General features: G+C 34.9%; 1 protein-coding gene across 2 annotated transcripts in view; it reads left to right on the top strand.

Moving 5' to 3' along the window:
• Positions 1–25,213, top strand: part of CEP85L (centrosomal protein 85 like) — a 164,671-nt gene that overhangs the window by 11,176 nt on the left and 128,282 nt on the right. For both annotated transcript variants that reach the window (XM_041742672.1, XM_041742671.1), the window contains one exon: positions 12,900–13,061. Coding sequence is in view for 1 of the 2 variants with exons in the window: in XM_041742671.1 (XP_041598605.1) it covers positions 12,900–13,061 (162 nt within the window). In the remaining variant the exon portion in view is untranslated. The remainder of the gene's footprint in view (positions 1–12,899; positions 13,062–25,213) is intronic.

Here is a 25,213-nt window from a genome sequence, read left to right as displayed (position 1 = left end):
TATGTTTGTGTGAGTGGTAAGAACGCTTAAGATCTACTCTCGGCAGATTTCAGGCCTATAGTACAGTATTGTTAACTGTAGTGATCTGTACTGTCCTTTTAAATGGAGACATATGTAAATTTTAAAATCCAGAGTTAGATTTAAAATATTTCTTTTAAATTTGGCCCTGCAGCACTTTTAGAAATAATGGAATTTAATGTAGGCATGAATTAAAAAAAAAAAATGTGAGTGGGAATTATTTCCGCTAAGATATATATTACTTGTCCTAAGAAGGGAAGACCCCAGTTAAGAGGTTTCTGATGCTTACTGAGTATTTGAGATCCTGCAATCAAAGTAACTTCAGTAAGTGAGAAGAGGCTTCATTATCCCTAGGGGTTGGAGGGAGTGGTTTCAATTTACCTGTACATGTCAAAAGCCATCTGTAATATCTTTGTAACCTAACCTCTTAAAATAGATTTGTAATAATATGTTTGGAGATATAATATCACCCAATCGTGTCCATTCTTCCATTGTTTTCCATGAGGAAGAAAAACATCACAGTGCTTAGAAGTTACTGAAGGAAGGACTTTGACGTTGTATTGCAGCCTCTATACCTTCACTGTAGCAAAGATTATAGTAGGAAATACTTTATAAACAGTCCCCAAGTTGGAGGAATTTGGACAGGATATCTTTACAAAGCATATATTTTGCCTCAGTTTTGACAGTGATAAACCATTGGTAAGTCAGGACATGCCTTTCCAATAATTTTTTTTTTTTCATCTCTATGCTGAGTGGATTACTTTTAGTAATAGTGATGTAATTATTTGAGAGGGAAAGAGACAGAGACAGCGAGAGAGCACAAGTGGGGAGGAGATGGAGAAGCAGGGTCTCTGCTGAGCTGGGAGCCCGACTCCTGGACTGATCTCAGGACCCTGGGACCATAACTTCAGCCTAAGGCAGCTGCTCAGCCAACTGAGCCACCCAGGCACCCCCATGAGTGAATAAGTATTTAAAATTTAAAATTTTCTTTTCTTTTTTTTTTTTTTAAAGATTTTATTTATTTATTCATTTTATATATATATATAGAGAGAGAGAGACGGGGGGGCGGGTGCAGGCAGAGACAGAGACACAGGCAGAGGGAGAAGCAGCCAGGAGCCCGATGCAGGACTTGATCCTGGGTCTCCAGGATCACACCCTCGGCCAAAGGCAGGCGCCAAACTGCTGAGCCACCCAGGGATCCCCTAAAATTATTTTCTAGTTTTATGAAGTTATCCCATAGATGAAAAACTTAAGTGTAGTTTCTCTTACAACTGGGCAGATGGTGAAGGTCAAGACAATGACCTCTGTTGATTTATATGGGGATTTATTTTCCTTTTAGAGAATTTGAAAATTTATGTTTGAAATAATGTTCAGTATATCTTTTGACTAAATTGAGTGATTTTAGAGCTTTTTTGAAAACAAAGACTGTCTTCTGATTGAATTTATCAGCAATTATTTTTGGTCCTGAGGGCCAGTGCGAAGACCAGAGATAAGTAAATAATTTCTAGTATTGAAATGAGTTTATTTCAATATGTGGGTTAATTCTAGGTATCCTAAAACTGATTTGTTTATACAAATGTGTAACTAGACTAAGGAGAAAATGAAAGGTATAGAATCAACTGAAAATTCTGAAGGGAACTTTTTTAAGTAATGGCAGTAAAAACAAAAAGTAAGAACTAGTGTGGTTTGGAAAATACTGAACTTTTGACCTTTGCTTTAGGATTTAATTTTGTTTTGATACCTACAGTTTTTCAGCTGTATAGAGTAACTTTATGAATGTAAATAAGATGAATATATTCTTAGATATTCATACAAAGAAGAAGCAAAAGCCCTCCTCCCCCTTTTTCTATTGGCAAGTATGGTTAAAAAGCTAATTATAAATAAAACAAGTGGTATTTTGATTGAGGGATTTGAGAATACCCTACTATTCAAAATGTATAATAGTTTCAAAGCTGGTTGAAGGATGGATACATTTCCCTTAGATTGTTTTGTTTTGTTTTTTAGGGAGGGAGGGGCAGAGAGAGAAGAAGGGAGGGAATCTTAAGCAGGCTCCACGCCCTGCACGGAGCCTGACTTTTGGGTTTGACCTCACAACCTTGAGATCATGACTTGAGCTGAAATCAGTAGTTGGACACTTAACTGGCTGGGCCACCCAAGCACCTCTATTTCCCTTAGGTTTTAAAAATCTAGTATGTTATAGTGATATTTTGATTACTTATACCTAGTTATACTGAACTTGATTCATTTTATAAATCATACTTTAAAAATATTAATGTATTCAACCCTTATGGGGGGTAGGATATGATACTTTTAAAGTAAGCTAAAGTAATAGAAAAGATAAGATCTGAAAAAATGTCATTTGTTTAGTGCCTTGAGCTTGAACTCTACCCTTCCTAGTTGGTGTTTTGCTTTAAGATGTTTAGTGATGTCATAATGATAGAGGTGGTAACTGGTATGATTGCTTCAGATACTAAGGTTTTCTGCTGTGGTTCTGAATTAGATGGGTCTAAAAATCCTGTGGTAACAATGAAACTTAACTCTTTCACCTAAACTCAGTTGGACATGTTCTATTATAATAGGCATTGGGAGGTGAGGGGTGAATCTCAACTTTAGTGATGACTTCTGTGAAATGAACGTGATTAGTAATTGGAATTTGATCACTTCTTGGCTTGAATAAAGCTGGGTAATTAATCTAAGGCCAGGCAATAAATGGTGAGTTGACAACCACTATTGTCATGCTTGTGAATATTTCTGTATGTTGAGAACAGAAAGATTTTATAGTCATGATTTTTCTGACTGGATGAAATGTTTGTATGTGTATTCTGAGAAAATGATGACATGGAGAGTCCTAGATAGTATTTTACTGAGTGATAGCTTAATTAGTGGAAACTAATGTGTAAAATGTGCATTAAAAAATGAACAATGTCATCATTTAGATAACTACCAAAGCTGCAATGAGATAGTAGTTAACTATTACTACTTTAAAGGTGTTCATGTTTTGCACTGTCAAAATAATATTTTGAAAAGTAAAATTTATCAAAAAGCATCTTTCATTTTAAGAGCTGGAATGGTCAACATAAAATGAACCTCAGATTGCTTTTCATACTAATATTTTACTTCCACTTTCTATTTTTCTTTAATTTAAAAAATCCATTGTTATTACTTAGCATAGTTGGCACATAATAAGTGCTTGGTAAATGTTTGTGAGTCATTCTTTCAATAAATATTGTGTAGTAGGCTTTGTGCTAGCCCCTAGGGATGCATCACTGAACAAGAAAGATAAGATCCCAGCTCTAAGGGAGCTTACATTCTAGTGAGAAGGAAGCTATCTGTAAGTAAACTAACAACAAGAGAATTCACCTGGTGAGTGCTATGAAAAAAGGGAAACTGGGTGAGATGGCCGAAGGTGGGTAGAGCTGCTTTGGATAAGCTGGTCAGGGAAGGCATTTTTGTGGAGATAATATTGAGCTGAGGTCAGAATGATGAGGAGCCAGACTTGGGGGGTGGTGGGTAGGTACAGAAACAGCTCTATGGTAGAAATGAGAAGTTTGAGGAATATCAAGAGCCAGTGAATCTGGAACATAGAGAACAGGGATGTGAGGGGAGGGAGGGCTGATAATGTAAGGCATTGTAAGAAGTTTGGATTCTATTCTTTGTGAGGGGAAGCTAACTATGGAAGGGGAGAAGAGATGGCTGTTCATTCACTTGGGAGTGTCTACTATGAGGCAGACACTGTTCTATGTGTTGGGGAAACAAAGTAGACATTCTCTGTCCTTGGTGTTTACAGCTCACTCCTGGCTGTTTTGTGCGGAGGGTGGGGGGGGGGGAAGAAATTGTGGAGAGGCAGGGGAGAGAAAAGAAGAGCAGTAGGGAAGCCAGTTAATAGGTTACTGCAGTAATTAAGTAACCCTTGATGGCTTTGATGATAGTGGTAGATTGGATTTGAAGATTGGATTTGGAGAGAGGAAAATGGGTTTGGAAAATACTTGAGAAAGGATTTACTGAGGGTTTGGAGATGGAAAAGCAGGGAAAGAGGAATCAAAGATGATGTCTTAGTTTCGGCTTCGGTAATTATAATGGATGGTGGTGCCATTTCCTGAGGCAGGGTAATGTGGTAATGTGTCTAAAATTATTTACAGTAGATAATGAATGAAATTCTCTATTTTATTATGTTGAGAAAGCAAAAGACTACTAGTTTTTGATTACTTAAAATTCACTTTTGATTTACATTCCCATCAACAGTGCACAAGGGTTCCCTTTTCTCCACATCCTTGCCAACATTTATTATTTGTCTTTTTGATAACAGCCATTCTAACGGGCATGAGGTGGTATTCATTGTGGTTTTGATTTTCATTTTCCTGATGATTGGTAATGTTGTTGAGTACCTTTCCTTATACCTGTTGGCCATTTGTGTGTCTTTTTTGGAAAAATGCCTGTTCAGGTCCTCTGCTCATTTTAAAATCTGATTTTTTTTTTTTTTTTTTTTTTTGCTGTTGAGTTGTATAAGTTTATGAATTTTGTATATATTTTGAATATTAAGCCCTTATCAGAAGGGCATGGGGGAGCGTGGTCAGTTAGGCATCTGACTCGATCTCAGCTCAGATCTCAATCTCAAGGTCTTGAGTTCAAATCTTACGTTGGGCTCTATGGTGGGTGTGGATCCTACTTTTAAAAAAAACCCACCTCATCAGATAGATGATTTGGAAATACTTTTCCCATTTCATAGGTTGCCTTTTCATTTTGTTGCTGTGCAGAACCTTTTTAGTTTGATGTAGTCCTGCTTATTTTTGCTTTTGTTGCCTTTGCTTTTGGTGTCAAATCAAAAAAAAAAAAAAATACTGCCAAGACCAATGTCTAGGATCCCTCTGTTTTCTTCAAGGAGTTTTATGGTTTCAGGTGTTATATGCAAGTTTTTAACCCATTTTGAGTTGATTTTTGCATACGGCATAAAGGCGGGTCCAGTTTCATTTTTTTGCATGTGGCTGCCCAACACCATTTATTGAAGAGACTATCCTTTTCCCACTGTATATTCTTGCCTCCTTTGTAGTAAAGTAATATGCCATATACATGTGAGTTTATTTCTGGGTCCTTTATCTGTTCCATTATGTGTTTGTTTTTATACCTGACACTTTTAATTTTTTAACTTTAATTTTTAAAAGATTTATTTATTTGAGAGAAAAAACGAGTATGAGCAGGAGAGGAAGAGGGAGAGAATCTCAAGCAGCAGATTCCCTGCTGAGTGAGCTTGGAGCCTGATACAACCTGAAATGAAACCAAGAGTTGGACACTTTAACTGACTGCGCCACCCAGGCCCCCTTTATGCCTGGCACTTTAAAAAAATAAATCTCTTTATATTCATTTAGTAATCACAACAACGCTATGTGATGGATATTCTAATTTGATTTCTCTTTTTACATATAAAGAAACTGAGCTACAGATTAAGTGACTTACTCAAGGTCTCACTGCTAATTAGAGGTGAGATAGAGCTTGAGTTGAGGCAGCATGGTGGTTTCACAGTCCATTCTTTACAATTAAGCTGTACTATTAACTCTACAATAAAAGAAAAAGAAAGAAAACCGAGGATGATTAGTCACTTACCCTAGAGATAACAGTACTAAAATGGACTGGTGGATGGCAGTGAAGAACATCAATATTGCTATATTAAATTTTTCATTTTAGCTAGATTATCTCCAGTGTAGGTTGAGATTTTTCTGTTTGTATGTGTATGGTTACTAATAATATAAATGCTTTTTTATGTTTTTAAATTTTCTGTGACTTTTTGTTTTTTTTGTTTTTTGTTGTTGTTGTTGTTGTTGAGATTATTTTCTCATTTGTTAGGAATTTTGGCCATCATCCCCTCAAACCATTTATGATTATTATTTTTTAGCTGCTTTGGAAAATATTCACTGATCTGTATATAGGTACTTAAATGCAAACTTACTCAAGGATAGTTAAAAATCTCCTGGATTTTAAAATAGACAACAAGAGCCCCCCCAAAACCCCTCATTAATCTTTCCTCTAAAGGGAAAAGTATTTTTTATATTTAATTATAAGGCTTCCAGAATTTTAATTTTATACCGTGAACATTTATTTGATACCTAGTGGCAATGAAGACTATGTTTATTGAGACCCTGCCTGACTCTGCAGCTTTGTGCTAGAGACTTAAAAAAAAAAACCAAACAGACCAATGTCTTTCAGTTTCTTTGGTGAGGGAGAAGAAAGTCATACACATAATTTAGTAAATGCTGTTACGGAATTTTGAATGATACATTGGGAGAGCACAAAGTAGTAGTTATTTAATACCACTTGGAGGAATTAGAAGACAGAGCAAATTAATTCTGAACTGAGACTTAAATAAGATAGAGAAGGAAAAGAGCTTGGGGTCATTAAAGGACCTGGTCTGTTTGGAGGCCGTGATTAGGAGGGTATGTGTGGCTAGAGAGTGTTCGCAGGGGAGCTGGAATGGGTGAGGTAGTGGTTGCAAGGGATTAGAAGATGTGGCTGTCAATTGGTGACGAACTTTGCCAAACTTAAATAGTTTGAGTTTTATTTAATATGCAGGAAGGAACCTACAGAGCTATATAAACAAGAGAATGACATAAATATATTTGATTCTCAGAAGGTAACTCTGGTAGGAGGGTGGAGGATATCTTGGGTGGAGTTACTTAAGTCAGAGATTCTTGTAGCAGTCCAGCCAAAAGCCATGATCTATGATGTTGCACGTGGAGAGGAGAGATGTAATTCAGTTAGTATTTGCAAAATGGACTAAACAGTTTTACAGACTGATTGCTTGTAAGGGTTAAGGAAAAGGTTTTTTTTTGTTGTTGTTGTTGTTGCATTCCCTGGATTTATTTGTTTTTAACTTAGTCGTATATTGATTTCTGCTGATAGTAGAATTGGGGCAGTTGAGGGCCACTGTTGTACTTTTGACATTTCAGAAGTGTTGAAGTGTGAGATATGTGCATCTTCTGCCCTACAAGAGTTAATGTGCTCAGATATTTTCTGTTTTGTTCTGTTTTATGTGAAACAGTTGGTCTCAATCCACTGATAACCTGCCTTTTGAGAAACATTGCAGTTTGTATTCATGATTTCTATTATATTCAGCTTTTTGTGTAAAAGCAAGTCTGCTTTGTTATTTTTATTCTGTCGTAGAGTTGTCATTTAAAAAATTCAGTAAGATTAGTTGTTACTCTTCTGAGTGCATTTACAGATATATAACATTGTGGAAGACTTGCTGTTGTATGCATTTGTTTCCAACTTAAAAAAAAAACGCTTCAGAAGGAAAATGTAATAGGTTGCCTCTTTACTTGATGCTAATCTTGTATTTCCAGTATGAGAAATATGAATAATTTTTAAATAAGTTATCTCTAGGCATTCAGTATTCTATTTAATAGAATTGAAGTTGGTGTTAAAAAATGTAACATTACTATTTTCCAAAGAGAAGTTCCATTGTACAGTATCTGATGTCTTTGCTGTTCTTACAGAAGTGCTTCTGTCTTTGTTCTAGAGAAAACTGATTTTACATTCAGTCATTCAATTTCTTTAATATGATAGGACCTCCATAGAGATAACTGAGACTTTAATTTTTTTTAAAGTCTATAGCACATCTCTAAAACTGGAGTAGTTCCCATTTTAGTAGCTAGTCTTATAACTATTGTGTGAGAAAATTTTCCTTATTATATATCTCCTAGTAAGCATATTTCATTTTCTAGTCCTTAACAGCTTTGTGATTCTGGATTGACTTGAATTGAGACAAGACATGTCATTCTCTGAATTAATTCAATCTAAATTAAAGATTAGAATGTTATTTTCTTCATGACATTTGTTAATTATCCTCTGTGTTCTAGGTATATAATATAAATAGCAGTTTTTAAAAAAGGAAGTAGGACAGAAATTAGGGATGCCAATCCCCCATGCATTGAAAATCCATAAAAATCTTGAATCTCCAAAAATGTAGCTACTAATAGCCTGCTGGGAAGCCATACATAAACAGTTGATTAACACAAGTTTTATATGTTATATGTATCCATATACTACATTTTTACAATAAAGCAAGCTACAGAAAAAATACTGTTAAAATCATAAAAGAAAATACAATATGGTACTATATTGATACTGTAAGTTTTCATCATCTGTATACAAGATGAACTGTCTGTCAGTATCTATATCAGTACTGTCTTAAATGATACAGAACATTGTAGATGTTATTATATGTCTAATGCCAGACACCCAAAATGAAAAGATAGCATGAAAAAGAAATTCATATATATTTACAGGTATAACAATTCATGTATTGACAATGAAGAAGCAGTAATATGATAGCTCAACAGTAGCCTAGTCTATACATTATAATGAGTGAATAATTATAACATTTATGGCATATAGTATTAGTCATATTCATAATACATTATTGGAAACTGTAGCTTTTTTTCTAAAAAAAAAAAAAAACCTTGTGTTGATAGACTGATACACAGTTTTCAGTTACTAGAGAGAGGGGCATACTATAAGGGAATGTAATTCTTTGAAACCAAAGTTATAAAACAGTGAAAGAATGAACACATTGTTAATTTTATATTAAATATTGCTCATTTTATGCCTATGTGAAGATAGGCTATCCACTACCATACAGGTTTTGCACAGGATGTTCTATATGGCGAATACTTAGGCAGTGATGATGATGGCACAGAAATGTCTCACACAGTTCTGGCAATACAATTACTAGATTTTCATGCAAACACACATATACATAATCGGTAAGTTTATTAACTGGCATAATGATTATTTACTGTTCATTAAGTGGAAGTGGATCATCATAAAGGTCTTTATCCTTGTCTTCATGTTGATAGGCTGAGGAGGAGGAGAAAAAGGAGGGACTGGTCTTGGAAGTGGAAGGGCAAGCAGTAGAGGCAGGCACATTTAGTCTTAACTTTACATAAATACATCCTAATTTCTGACTTTCTGCTTTTTTATTTCTCAAAAGATATTACTGTGCAATACCAGTCATTCTTCCACCATGTGCTTTAGTTTTAGTGCTTGAATCATGGAATGGTCCACATTGTAAAAGAAGTCAAAGCAGTCTTGAGTAATCAGAACCCTTCTGCCATATTGTTTAATGTCAGTTTTCTGATACTGCTTCTTCTGTGCCGTCTTTTTCATTGTCTGGCATTGGTTCAGAAGCTCTCCAGCAAGTTATTTTCTGTTAATTTCTCTGGAGAGGTGTTTGTTGGCTCTTGAATTTCTCCAAGATCCATATCTTGAAAGCCTTAATTTCCCACCTATTTTGCCATTTTCACAATCTCTTTCATGATTTCTTTGATTGGCTCTGTCATAAATTCTGGGAAATCATGCATGAGATCTTGACAGTTTCCTCCAGCAGGAATTTATTATTTTTGAGTTGATGGCTTTCATAGCTTTTCTGTAACAATGGCAGTATCTTCAGTGGGATAATCTTTCCAAACTTTGATGATGTTCTCTTTGCTGTGGTTCTGTTCCACAGCGTTTATAATCCTTTCCACAGGGAACCATGCAAAATGAATCTTAGAGGTCCTTACGACCTCTTGATCCAGAGGCTGAATTAGAGACGTCATATTAGGGGCAAGTAAGCCAGTTTGATATCTTTGGTATTGAACTCATAAGATTCTAGGTGATCAGGGACATTGTCCAATATCAAAAGCACTTTGAAAAGCAGTCCCTTGCTGGCAAGGCATTTCCTGACTTCGGGGACAAAGCATCAGTGGAACCAATCTAGAAAAAGGGTTCCTGTTCAGGCCTTCTTGTTATACAGCCAAAAGACTGGCTGCTGGTGGTTACTTACCTTTTTCCTTCAAGGCTGGGGTTTAGCACCTTTGTGGATAAGGACAACACTGATCATACACCTGACTCCATTTGCAAAAAACAGCAAAGCTAGTCCCTTCCTGCGTTCAATTTTGGTGCTCAGGGATCCCTGGGTGGCGCAGCGGTTTGGCGCCTGCCTTTGGCCCAGGGCGCGATCCTGGAGACCCGGGATCGAATCCCACGTCGGGCTCCCGGTGCATGGAGCCTGCTTCTCCCTCTGCCTGTGTCTCTGCCTCTCTCTCTCTCTCTCTGTGACTATCATAAATAAATTAAAAAAAAAATTTTTGGTGCTCACTCCTCTTCCTTACTAATATCATTCGTGGCAATTTCTTCCAGAATAGGGCACCTTTGTCTGCCTTAAAAACCTGTACAGGCAGATACCCTGTCTCATCAGTGATTTTCCTAAGGGTGCCTGGGAACTCATCTGCTGCCTCTTGGTGGGCAGAAGCTGTTTCTCCTATTATCTTGACATTTTTTTAAGCCAAACTTCTTTCTAAAATTATCAGATCATCCTGTGCTGGCATTTAATTCTTCAGCTTTATATTCTCCACCTTCTTTTTGCTTGAAGTTCTTGTAGTGTAATGACTTCGGGTTTTCTCACATCATCATAGTCTATAGGTATGCCAAAATGACAATCTTGTACCCACATAGAAGCTTTATTTTCAATACAAGATGAAAAAGTATTTCACAGAAAGTTCAGGGTTTTTGCTCTTGCTGGTGTAGCTGCAGCAATGGTTTCACAAATTTCCTTTTCTTTTTTAACAATGATCTTTATGCTGGATTCATTTATTTAGAAATGGAAGGCAACTACAGATACAGACCTCAAACTGTAGTTCTTATCAGTCATTCATCTTTTTCTTTATCATGTCCTGACTTTTTTCTACTTCTTGGGAGCATTTCCAGCATCACTAGTGGCATTCTGTGTGGGTCCCATGGTGTTGCTGGAGGTTTATGTTATCGCACACAACACGATGAAAAATAAGCAAGAACCACAAGAGATTATTTTTTACTGTGATAACTAAAGTCCCAGAGATGCTTAGCATTCAGGTGGCTTTTCAAGTGGATAATAGCAACAAGAGGGGGCTACAAATTTGTAACAGTAGTACAGTATGTATGTACTAAAGTTAGTTTTATGCAGTTATGATTTATTACTGTTATCTTTGTGTTTATTTACATTTCTCTTGACTTCAAGTGGTATGTACAGTGTGGAAATGTTTGTGTAAGTTTTGATAAATTGTAACTTTTTGTAATAGATTTGTATATACTTTATGGTAGTAAATGGCAAGATAGGACTAGTACCTACATATATTTCATGCATTTGTGACAAATCTTTTTCTTAACTTTTTTGGTATTTCCAGCCACTTAGGGACTCCTAAATGTATATGGTTTTTAAGACTACTCATTTACCTTATACATCTATAAAACCAAAACAAATTTAATTTACAAATTACATGTAAGTAGAAATTCAAATTAGTATTAACATGCCTTAATGTGTTATTAAAATCAAACCTTTAATGTTAGAATTAATATTAGTAGAAAATAGCTTTAGGTCTGGTTTTATTAATCTGTTTATGAATTTTGATTTTTAATAATAATATAGAGATGTCTATTCCTAAAAGTGTGATAAAATGATTTAATTCATTTTATGGACAGGTTTATCATTTTGTGATCCTTATGCTTAAATCTAACAACTTTATTTTTTTCTAGGGTGCTAGAAGGCACTCCTAGTAGACAATTTCAATAGCATGTTTCACTATTCAATAAATCTGTTTTAAGGTAGCTATACAGATCATCTGTAATATGCTTTAATTTTTTAAGGATGTCGTTGAGACAAAAGCCCAAAATCTTGTGTAGAACTTAACTTCCACAAATAAGTCTTCAGGCTCCAATTTAAGAATCACTGTGTTAGCCTTTATTTTTTTTTTATTTTTTTTTTGTGTTAGCCTTTAATAAAGATATGTGCTTCTGTAAATTTTATATATAAAATTCAACAGATTTAAAATTGTTTTTTCAGATTGCTGTAACTTTTTTTTTTTTTTTTTAAAGATTTTATTTATTTGAGAGAGAGTACCTGCATGAACAGGAGGAGGGGCAGAGGGAGAGGGAGAGAGATAAGGTGATTCCCCACTGAACTAGAGCCAGAGGTGGGCCAGATCGCAGGACCCAATAGATTATGACCTGAGCTGAAGTCAGATTCCCAAATGACTAAGCCACCCAGGTGCCCCTCAGGTTACTATAATTTATGAACTAGTAATAAGTAGTTCACAGACTGGCACTTGTCCATGGGTATACTTTCTGTGGTATTATAATGGATGATAATTTAAGAATGAAGTAAGCAGAAAAGTAAAATGATGGATAAATCAGAAAAAGGCAAATAAAAATTAAGTGAAATCGACAAGATAAGTGAAAATAAAGACCAAGAGAACATTGAAAAATGATGTTAGCCAAAAAATAAAGGGGAAATTGAGCTAAGGGTGAAGAAGATGCTACAGTGTTAATCTTTTATCAAAATAACTAAAGAAATAAAAGAAATATAAAATAACTTTAAATGTTAAATGATCAGGATACAGTAGAAAAGATTTATTTTCCATTAGCATATTCCAATTAAATTGTCATGCAGTATGATTCAATTAGACTTTCCCTGGGCCCCAATTCTCAACTGATGAATCTTTGTGGAATCACAGATGACAGATGCCTACGTATCAAATATTCCAGAGCAGAGTGCTGATATTTCCAGACAGATAGATAGATTTGACATTTTAAATAAGACAGCAGTACATATTTCTGAGTTCAATACTTATCAACAAAAATCAGAGTCCTTTAGCAGAGGAAGCTGCAAAATTAGCATTGTATTTTTAGGTGTATGACATGTAAGTTTATTTGATGAATCTTAGATATTGTTGATCCAAATTATTTGGGACAAAATAACTTTTTTTTTTTTAACCTTATGTGTAGTTTTTTTTTTCCTAAGGTTAAAAAAAAAGGATCTGTTTTGTCTACTGATAGACATTATAAATGTGCTAATTCTTACCTATTTTCCTTTGTAGGCCCAGATTATTCTTCATCAGCATGGTTACCTGGTAATGAATCATTGTGGCAGGCCACAACTGTTACATCTAGCCATCGAAATAATCATATCAGGAGACATAGTATAACTTCTGACAGTGGTGACACTGGCATTGGAACTTCCTGTTCTGACAGCGTGGAAGGTGAGCTGAAATTCTTAGTGTTTAGACATGAGACTCCCGAGAATGGTTGTGATTGAGAACATTTAAAGAATATGTTCTATTGTTCCAAAATATAAAGTAATGTTTGTTTTAAGTAATGTTTGTTTTAATAATGTTCAATGTTGCCATTATATCAAATGAAATTGTCTCTGATCATATGAGTTTCCCCTCATTCACTTTTTCAACTATTTTGAGATAATTGTAAATTCACAGGCAATTTTTAAAATAGTGCAGAGATTCTATGCATCCTTTATTCAGTACCTACCACCCCCACCCCTGCTGATATCCTGCAAAACTGCAGGCCAGTATTACAGGATATTTATACTGATACGGTCAAAATACAGAATGTTTCTGTCACCACAGTATGCACCTCATGTTGCTCCCTCTCCCCCTACCACCCTTAACTCTTGGAAACCTCTGAATCTATTCTCCATTTTTATAATTTTGTCATTTCAAGAATGCTATATAAGTGGAATCGTATAGTATATAACCCTTTAATCCTGACTTTTTTCTTTGACAGTTCATCCAGGTTGTTGCACATATCAATAGTTCATTTCTTTTATTCCTAATTAGTATTCAGCAGTGGTGGTATTAGGTAGACCATATTTTGCTTAAGAATTTTCCCACTGAAAAACATCTGGTTTGTTTTAGTATTGACTATTGGGAATAAAGCTGCTATAACCATTCATATACAGGTTTTGGTATGAACATCTGTCTTTGTTTCTTGTGTAAGTGTCCAGCAATTCAGTTGTTGGTTGTTCATCATTTTGTATGTTTAGTTTTTAAAGAAATTGTCACAGAGATTTTCAGAGAGATTTCTATTTTTCAGAGAGATTATTCCATTTCAGTCAGCAAAGGAAATGGATCATTGTAAGTGATCTAGTTTTTTCTTTATTCTTAGCATTTGTGGTTTTTAAAATTCTAGTCTTTCTGATAGGAATGTGGTGATACTTCATTGTAGTTTTAGTTTTCATTTTCTTAAAGATTAATAATATTGACCATTTCTTTACGTGCTTATTTTCCATCTGTTATATTCAGTGAAATCTTTCTATATGTTTGTCTGTTTTAATCAGAATCTTTTTTTTTTACTGTTGAATTTTGAGAGTTCTTTATAAAAGTTAGATATTAATCTGTTCTTGGCCTTGTGGTTTGCAAATATATTCTATTCTGTAGCTTGTCATTTCATTCTCTAATAGTGTCTTTTGCAAAGCAAAAGTTTTAAAGTTTGCTTAAGTTTAGTGTGTAATTTTAGAGTATAGTTTTCCATTATATGGATTGTGCTTTTGGGGTCAAGTCTCAAAACCGCATAGTCCCAGATTTTGAAGATTTTCTTTTTTTTTTTTCCTTAAAGTTTTATCTTTTTTTTCCCCATTATTTCCATGATCCATTTTTAGTTAATCTTTTATAAAGCAAGTGTGTTTGGTATCCCCAAGACCACTCTTCAGCTCCGTTGATTTGCTAGAAGGAATCCCACAACTGCGAAAAGCTGTCATACTAAAGGTTATGGTTTGTTACAGCTAACGAATACAGAGTTTAATCAGCAATAGAAAAAGAAGCAAGGAGCAGGGTCCAGGAGACACTAGACCCAACCATTTGTGTGGAGTTGTGTGAACAGTGTTTAATTCTCCCAGCAGTGATTTGTGAAACCATATACAGAGTACTATTAACCAGGCAAAGTCACCCAAGCCTTGGGTCCAGGATTTTTATTGTGGGTTGGTCATGTTGGCATGGTTGACTCCTTGGTGGATGATCTTAGTTGCTAGCCCTTGAGAGATCAACCTGATAACACATGGCTCCTACTATAAATCACATTATTAGCATAGACTATCTGAAATGACCCAAGGTACCCAGGTAAACAAAGACAGTCTTATTAGGCAGGATATTCCAAGGGTTTAGGAGCCATAGGTAAGGGCTAAACCTTTCTTGGAATGTGCAGGATATTGAAACTCTGACATTTCTGATTCTGACTTAATCCTTTTTACACAGTGTGAGGCTAAGATTGAAGTTCATTTTCTTTGCCTAATAAATCTTGAATGAAGATTCCTGGGATCTTGAATGAATATTCCCATTTCATTCTTTTTCAAACTGTTTTAGCTGTTTTCATTCTTTTGCTTTTATATATAAGTTTTAATAGTTTTGTCTTATCTGCCAAAAAATCTAGCTGGAAATTTTATAGATATTGTGTTATCCATATATCAGCTTGGGGAGAATTGATGTGTTTATTACTCTCTTGAGTTTTCTAGTCCATTAACATGGTATAGTTCTTCATTTATTTAGATTTTAATTTTATTCACCAGTATTGGACATGTTTTGTTAAAATTACACCTAGTTCTTTTTTTTTTTTTTTGAATGATTGTAAATGGCATTGTATTTGCAGTTTTGGCATCAATATGTTGTTACATAGAGATACACAATCGATTTCTTTTGTGTTTATCTCGTGACATTGCTGGACTCTTTAGTTCCAGGAGGTTTTTTGGGTAGATTTCTTGGGATTTTCTCTATAGATAATCATGTCATCAGTAAATAGGGATGTTTTTCCTTTCTAATCTGTATGCCTTTTGTTTTCTTTTCTTCACTTATTGTAGTCACCAGACCATGCAGAACCGTGTTGAAGATGAGTAGTAGGAGTGGACATCATTGTCTTTTTCCTGATCTTACAGATAAAGTGCTTAGTCTTCCATTGTTATGTAGATGTATGACAACTGTTGTAGATTTTTTTAATAGATTCCATTTATCAATTTGAGGAAGTTTCCCTCTAGTCCTACTTTGCTGAGACTTCTTAAAATAATGAATGGGTGTTTGATTTTGCGGATGCTTTTTCTGTATCACTTGATAAATAATACTTTTTTTTTTTTTTTAAAGATTTTATTTATTCATGAGAGAGACAGAGAGGCAGAGACATAGGCAGAGGGAGAGGCAGGCTCCCTGTGGGAAGTCTGATGCAGGACTCATTCCCAGGACCCTGGGACCACAACCTGAGCCAAAGGCAGATGCTCAACCACTGAGCCACCTAGGCACCCTGATAAATGATATCCTTCATTAGCTTGCTGATACGGTGGCAGATTCCGTTGCTTGATTTTTCAAATATTGAGTAAGCTTTCTACACCTGGGATAACTCCATGTGGTCATAAGTGTAGAATTTTTATATATTGTTGAATTTTATTAATATTTTGTTAAGGAATTTTTCTGTGTATCTATAAGGGAATATTGGTCTATAGTTATCTTTTGAGGGGGACTATCTTGTCCTGTTTTGATGTCAGTATAATACTAGCTTTATAAAATGAATTGGAAAGAATTCTCTCCTGTTTTCTGGAAGAGACTGTATAGAGTAATGTTAATTCTTTAGATATTTGGTAGAATTCTTTTTTTTTTTTTTTTTTTAATCTACGAATAGTCACACACACAGAGAGAGGATGAGAGAGAGAGAGGCAGAGGGAGAAGCAGGCTCCATGCACCGGGAGCCCGACGTGGGATTCGATCCCAGCCCTCCAGGATCACGCCCTGGGCCAAAGGCAGGCGCCAAACCATTGCGCCACCCAGGGATCCCTTTGGTAGAATTCTTTAGTGAAACCATCTGGCCCTAGAGATTTCTTTTTTCATGGTTTTAAAGTCATGAATTCATTTTCCTTAATAATTATAGGGTTATTCAGATTATGTCTAATTGGATGAATTGTGGCATTCCTCTCCCCCTCCCCCCAGAAGTGGCCCATTTTGTCTGAGTTGTCAAATTTATGTGTGTAGAGTTGTTCATAGCATTTCCTTATTATTTCTTGATGTCTGCTGCCTCTGTAAGTGAGACACCTTGTACCATTGTTGGTATTGGTAATTTATGTCATCTTTTTTTATCTTTTTTATTTTTTAGTCTTGGTAGCAGTTTGTCAATTTATTGACCTTTTCAGAAGATCAATTCTTTGTATAATTCATTTTCTCTTTTTTCTGCTTTCAGTTTCAGTGATTTCTCTATTTCTCTCTTTTTGCTTTAGGTTTATTTTGCTCTTTTTTTAAGTTCTTAAGATGGGTGATTAGTGATTTGAAACTTTCCTTTAAGATCTGTGAATTTGGTGCTATAAAGTTTTCTGAGCAATGTTTTCATTGTTTCATTTTCATTCCCACAAATTTGGTATTTTGTGTTTTTATTTAGTTCCTTGTGTTTTCTTAACTTACCTTGAGACTTCTTTGACCTCAGGGTTATTTAATAGTATGTTGTTTAGTTTTGAAGTGTTTGGCATTTTTCTGTTATCTTTCTGTTAGCTAATTTCAAATTTGATTCTCTTGTGGTCAGAAATACTGTGATTTCAATTCTAAATTTTTTGACATTTCTTTTAGGTCTCAGCATATGGTTTATTTGCTACATGTTTTGTGGGTATTGAAGATGTGTATTTTGCTGTTGTTGGGTCGATTAGATCCTGTTAGTTGATAATGTTTTTGAGTTTTTCTGTATCTTTGATTTTCTATCTAGTTGCTCAGTTGTTGAGCAATTTTTATTTTTAATTTTTTTAAAAATAATTTATTTATTTATTTGAGAGAGAAACTGAGATAGCAAGAGCATGAGCGGGGAGGAAAGAGAGAAGCAGGCTCCCTGCTCGTCAAATGCTTTTTCTGTATCACTTGATAAATGATACTCTTTTTTTTTTTTTTTTTTAAGATTTTATTTATTCATGAGAGAGACAGAGAGGCAGAGACATATAGGCAGAGGGAGATCCTAGGACCCTGGGATCATGACCTGAGTCGAAGGCAGATGCTTACTTAACTGACTGAGCCATACATGTGACCCAAGAGCAATTTTTTTAAAGTCTCAACTGCAATTGTGGATTCGTGTGTATCTTTCTATTTTTTTTTTTTTTTTAAAGTTTGTGTTACATATATTGTAGTTCTAGTGCTTGGTGCATACACATTTAGGCTTAATATGTATTCTTGGTGGATTGGCTCTTTTATTGTTACATCTTTGATAATTTTCTTGTCCTGAAGTCTACTTTATCTGCTATTTATACAGCTACTCTAGCTTTCCTTTGATTAATGTTTAAATGGTAAATGTTTACTATTCTTTTTGCTTTCAAACTATTGTTATATTTGAAGTAAGTTGCTTAGAACAGCATACGGTTGAATCATGATTTTTTTTTTTAATTTTATTTATTCATGAGAGAGAGAGAGAGAGAGAGAGAGAGAGAGAGAGAGGCAGAGACAGGCAGAGGGAGAAGCAGGCTCCATGCAGGGAGCCTGATGTGGGACTTGATCCCGAGGCCCTAGGATCACATCCTGGGCTGACGGCGGCGCTAAACCGCTGAGCCACCCGGGCTGCCCCTGAATCATGATTTTTAATTCATCCTGCTAGTCTCTCTTTTTTGATTGTTATATTTAGACCATTTGGATTTAATGTGATTATTGATTTACTGATACTTAAGTTCTCTGTCCTCTTTGTTTCTGTTTTCATTTTCCTGCCTTCCTCTGGGTTACTGGAACATTTTTAGAATTTTACTTGGACTTATCTACAGTATTTTTATTTCTATTTTTTTTATTTTTATTTTTTTCAAGTATTTATTTATTTATTTATTCATGAGAGACACAGAGAGGCAGAGACACAGGCAGAGGGAGAAGCAGGCTCTGTGCAGGGAGCCCAATGAAGGACTCGATCCTGGGACTCTGGGATCACGCCCTGAGCCTAAGGCAGATGCTCAACCACTGAGCCACCTGGGCTGTCCTCTATAGTATTTTTAGATATGTCGCTTTTATAGCTCTTCTAGTCGTTGCTCTAGTTATATAAGTATATATGTTGCATAAATAATTTATTTTAACAGGTTGAATAGAGTATAGAATCCTTTACCATCCTCAAAATAAAATTGTTTCAAGTATTATCTCTACATATATTTGTAACTGTATCAGATAGTGTTAGAATTTTTACTTCTATAATCAGACAATTTAGGAAACTCAAGAGGAGACACAACCTATTTTTGCTTTCTGCATTTTTTTTTTTTTTTTTTTTTAAGGATATATCTACTCAGGACAAATTATCTGAGTCTCTTTTCAACTGAGAATATCTTGATTTCCCCTTGATTCCTGAAGGATAATTTTTTTATCATTTCTAGTTTGACAGTGTTTTTCCCCCTAGTACTTGAAAAGTAATATGTCACTTCTTTCTGTCCTCCATGGTTTCTAATGATAAATCTCTTGTTTTTCTCTGGCTACTCTGAAGATTTTTTCTTTGCCTTCAGTTTTTAGAAATTTAGTATCACAGTTCATTGGGTGGATTTCTTTGAACTTTTATTATTTGTGATTCATATAGCCTCTTGAAACCATGAACATCTTGTCATATCTGGGAAGTTTCCAACCATTATTTTCTTTGAGTTCTTGAGCCTTTCCCTCTTTCCTTCCAGGGCTCTGATGGCACAAGTCATAGATCTTTTGTTATTGTCCTACAGGCCTCTGATGCTCTCTTGCCTTTTTTTTTTCCTCTCTCTCTCCTCTATTTCTTGTTTGTTGTTTAGACTGGGTAATTTTTATTGTTTTGTCTACTAGGTCACTTGATTTTTGATCTGCTCCGTTCTAATGTTGAGCCCTTCCACTGAGCTGCTTAGTTCTAATATTATATTTTTCAGTTCTAAAATTTTTATTTTACTTTTACTTTATGTGTTCCATTTCTTTGCTGTTGCTTTGTTTTGCCATTTTGTTTTAGGCATGCTTGTATTGTTTATCAAGGGAATTTTAGGATGATTATTTTAAAATCCTTGCCAGAGAATTCTAACAATTGTTATCTTGGTGTTGGCATCTATTTTTTTTTTTAATTCTTTTGGGAACTTACTAATTTTTTGTATGACAAATTATCTTCAACTGTAATTTTAGAATATTTTGTACAGTTATGAGATTCTAGATTTAATTTATTTACTATATAGCATATTGTCATATTTATAATTTTATTACATTTTATAAATGTAAGCTATATATGGTTAAATATAAAATTATTATAAACACAGTAAAACATTATATGTTTAAACCTTTTTTATTAGCTGGCTTTGTAAGAGACTGTTCTGACATGTGAAATGGGGAGAGCTACTGCCTTCTTATTGCCAGATGGAGTTAGAAGTCTAGGTTCCCCACTTGGCCTTTGTTGATACCTGAGGAGTTTGGAGGGGAGTGCCTTGTTACTGGTGGATAGGGGGTAGAAGTCTGGGTTTTTCATGTCATCACTACTGACACTATTGTGTGGATGGCCTCATTACTGCTAGGGGATGGTGAATGTCCAGACTCTCTGTTAGCCTTTCTGATACAACCTAAGAGTAAGAGTGGACAGGAGATATTCATAGTGCCAGACAGGGATGAAAGTCATGTTTCCCTACTTGGCCTTTCTTTGAAACTATCCTGGAGGGGCTCTTTTGAAGTACTTAGTTACAGCTCAGCAAGGTTGGAAGTCTAGGCTTCCCACTTGACTTTTGTCGGTGTGGGTAGAGGTAGGGCTGCAGTTTTTTCTATGGCGTTGGGCTAGAAAAGAGCGGTTATTATCTGAAAAATTTCTGTCTTTTTAGTCTTCTTCTTTCCTGGTCTGTTGGTTAGGGAAAATGGCTTTTGTTGGAACTTTTGGGCTGTGCCCTTTGGTTCTTCTGGGTGACTGGTTTTTTCAGTTCCAAAGCTGAAAGGCACAAGGAAAATCCAAGGGATTCACCATAGTCTCGTTCCTTGGATCCTAGGTTCTTAGCTGGTCTGCTTTCTTTTCTTCAACTTTCAGTCATATGTTTGTTTTACACACACACACACACACACACACACACACACACACACACACACTGGAGCTTTCAGTTGTGTTTACTGGGGAAGTATAGGGAAGGATGTCTTTTCCATCTTATCACCTGTGTTTATTAGAGATGGTAATAAAAATCTTCACTATTTTTGTCATGACTTTGCTAGCGGTTGCATTGAATATTGATTTCATTATGGTCTTGCATCTAGTATCAGTTGATTATTTAAAACATACCAGTGAGAGTAAGGAAGTATACAAGGTGGTGAAGGGGCAGATGGCATTGTGAATTGTAAAAAGTAATAATTGTAGTAATAATTGCCAACAGCAATAATTACTATTGAAGTTTATTTCAGAGTCCTTTAGTGGGAGAGTGGTGATACTATTGAAATATTAAAGAAATGTCCCATTATAGATACTTCTTTTCAAGCTTTCATCATACTAACAGAATATTTTCTCAAGTTATAAATGATAAGTATGATTATTTTCTTTTGGTAACAGTCATGGTGTTAGAGTTGAACGACCCGTTATTTTCTTTAGAGAAAATAAAATTAACTAGACCATTGTATAAATGAGTAAATTAACTTCCAAAGAATGAAATGACTGCTCTTACTAATACAATGGTTGAGAGTTTATCCTGTGTTTAAATCTGTTATCACTTAATTATCTGTGCAACCTTAAATAATTTCTCATTTCTTTCAGTCTCAGTGTTTTCATCTCTAATTTGGAGATAACTCTTTTTATGTATTATGAAGATCTAACAACATAACTTTTAAATTGCTTAGTGCAGTTCTTGCATTACCATCATTGTTTTAAAAATGATTCTTGTTCTTCTTCCTTACTCTCTTTTTCTCTTTTCTCAAATTTCTTTCTTAAGAAGTTCACCAGCTGGCTTATCTAAAACAGTGATGCTTCTACTGCCACCCTCACAATTTTTTTGTTCCCACACCCCTGCTTTATTTTGGGTTTGTTTATTTTTTCTTCTGTAGAATAGGGACTGGTATTTACTGGATGCTCAGTTTTGTTCAATGAGAATAGTACCTATATAGACCTTCAGTTAAGACTCCTGTTTTTAGCCTGCATTTGTACTTGATATTTTCTGAGGTTAGAGCCTCTTTGATGTTCTCCCAGACAGGTGAACTCCCTGTGCTACATTTCCAGACTTGTATTTTATACCATGTATTCTTCTGTCCTGCCTCAATAATTAATGCTTTATTTTCCAGCTTCTGGATTTTTTTTTTTTTTTGCAATTTTCTTTATGATGAGCCTGTATTGTTCATTGTCACGATTTTCTATTGTATTTCTTTTCTATCATTTCATTGGCTCTTGAAAAGGAGAGAATATAACTCTGTGTACTCAGGCAGTAATCTCGAACCTGTGAAATTCTGTGAAATAGATACAGATGGAAAAAAAAGAAAACTGGAAAGAGTGATTATAGGACTTTTCCTAATGTCAACTATTCTATGTATTTCTCTTCCCCCCCCTCAATTAAAGAAAAGTAATATGTGCACATTTAAAAAAGCATAAAGATGAACATAATTCTAAAAGCAAATTTGTATTCCAAATATTGTTAAATTTATGGTCTATGAAGAATTTGAACCCATATAGAATTAAATAGAGCACTAAGTGAAATCTCCCTTTATTTCATCTCTTATTCTTGCTTTGTTTTCAGAGGTCACAAATGTTGTTAGCATATTGCATGTGCTTCCAGATCTTTTGCTGTGCATTTATTTGTATACATGTAGGTTTTAAAATAAAACTGGATCGTCTGATATATGTTTGTGATTTGCTTTCTTTTTTTCTTTTTTGAGTTCCTTAAATTGAATCTTAAAAAAAAACAAACAATTTTCATTGTAAATGAGTCACATGGTCTAATCCACATCACCACCTAGAATTGTCTTTTTTCCAAGGACATTCAACCATTGAGATAAGACTGGGACTGGGTTTGACCTTCTGGGCACTTACAAGTAAAATAGGCTTCCATAAGGAGAAGAGGGAGGCTGTTTTTTGATGTATTAGAAGGAACACACAGAAGGAATAGAAGTCTTGCCAGTTTAGAGCAGATGAGCTAAACCACAAATCGGAATAAAACAAAAGCCTAGAATTTCTATTTTATATATATATATAAATATGTGTGTGTATATATATATATATATAAATTATATATATATGTAGCATTTCTGTAGCTAACATATCAACTTAAGTACCTTTTAAAAACACATGCTTATTTGAAAGTTTAATACATGATATCAGTACAGCATTTCAAAGCAGTAAGGTGCCTGTGTGGCTCAGTTAAGCATTGAACTCTTGATTTCAGCCCAGGTTATAATCTCAGGGTCTAGGGATCGACTCTTGCCTTGGGCTCCATGCTCAGGGAAAGGATGCTTGAGATTCTCTCTCATTCTACTCCACATCTGACTGCTTGTATGCATGTACACACTCTTTCAGATAAATAAATTTTTTAAAAAAGGAATAAAGAAAGATCAGGGCTGATAAAGGAGGAAAGAGGTATGAAATCCTGACCTCAAACTGTAAGAAAACTAAATGTAAAAGGGATGAAAGTTAATGATTTCTTTTGAAAATTATGAAAACATTAGAAGGTATGAGATTAATATATATTTTTAGGTTAGAAATATTTTTCTTAAGGGGCACCTGGGTGATTCAGTGGTTGAATGTCTGCCTTTGGCTCAGATCGTGATTCTGGGATCGAGTCCTCCTGTAGGGAGCCTACTTCTCCCTCTGCTTATATCTCTGCCTCTCTCTCTGTCTCACTCATGAATAAATAAAATCTTAAAAAAAAAAAAAAAGAAATATTCTTCTAAGAAAGTTCAAAACACATTTGATTTAATGAAAATTCAAAAGTTTTGATCATTGATAAAAGAAAGGTAGTACATTTTAAAAAGAACACCCTGAGGGTAAATATTTGTAATAAAACTAACCAGGAAATAATATTCATATTATTTAAAGAGCTTCTACAAATAAGGACAATGTCCCCAAGTAGGTATTCATCTATAAAATTTATAATATTTCATAATATTATATTATGAACCTATTAAAAATTTTTATAGGTAAAAGCTATAAGTAAACAATTTATGGGAAAAGTACAGATAACCAGTAAACATTAAGATAGATGATCAAAGTCATAGTGAAATGACAATCTAGATGATGAGATACTGCTTTTCACCAACAGGGGAAAATTGTCCCTTTCCCAGAAAATAAGTCCAATATCTAGGATCTGGGCATAGATGGGAAAAGTAGTACTCTAATAACTGGTACATATATTCAACCTTGGTAGAGGGCAATTGGGCAATGATAACTAACAACTACATAGCTGTTACTGTGTCCTACTAGGCACTCATTTAATCCTCACCACAACGCTCTGATGGAAAAAGTGAGCCTTGAAGCGGTTAAATCACCTATAAATATCCTATGTCAAGTTATAAATATCCTTGATGCAGTACAGCACAGGTGAACAAAGATAATATGTACGAGAATAGTCACTGTAACAGTGTTTAGTAAAACATTAGGGATAACTTTAAGTGTATTAATAGGGACATGGTTAAATGTTTCACTGTGTATCCAGTTACCAAATAATTGGGTGCCTCAGTATGTGCCAACCAGGAAAGAAATCCAAGCAAGTATCTACCTTAAGGCAACAAACTGAACACTCTCCTTTAATTTAACTCCTTTCTGAAATCCCTCTGAAACTCAGGAGAAAAAAAACCCCAACCCTGTGATGACGAGATCAAGAGAAAACAGTGAAATTTCTAGCAGCTGTAATTCAGAGTAGTAAGTAAGAAATTTTTCTAGCAGATGTCAAAGAGCTAAATCCTAAACCAGCCACAAATTCAGGAGCAAGCTGTTAGTATATATTACTAAAAATACTCAAAATGGCTCAGAAACTGGTAGTACCAACACTGCCAGGTTTCTCTACTGTATAGTAACTATTTGGCTTCCTACTATATTATTTGGATGCACTCTCAGGAGGGGGATTAAACTCCACCTCCTGAAAGAGGAAGTACCTGAATTTAATATTTAGAATAACTCTTAAAGATATAATTGTCCCTTCTTTTCCATTTGTTTGGTTATTCAGTTGTTTATATCAGTATGGGCTCATGTAGAAATACATACTTATTTTTTTAATTAAACTTCAGACCTTATTAGAATTTCCTGGTTTTTCTGTTGATGTCCTCCTCTGTTCTCAGTTCCTGTTCAGAACACCAAATTACTTTTAGTTGTAATGTCTACTTTGGTCTGTTACAATTTCTTACACTTTCCTTTCTTTATAACAGTGTTGAGGAGGAGTGGTTAGGCATTTTATAGAATGTCCCTCAAATTGGATTTGTCTGATCATTTCCTCATGATTAGACTGCGTTTATGCTTTTTGGGAAGAATAGTACAGAGATGA

This window comes from Vulpes lagopus, chromosome 2, assembly GCF_018345385.1.
Source record: "Vulpes lagopus strain Blue_001 chromosome 2, ASM1834538v1, whole genome shotgun sequence".
Taxonomy (NCBI): Eukaryota; Metazoa; Chordata; class Mammalia; order Carnivora; family Canidae; genus Vulpes; species Vulpes lagopus.
Note: the sequence above shows the minus strand (reverse complement) of the source record. Positions and strands in the feature narration are given on the sequence as shown.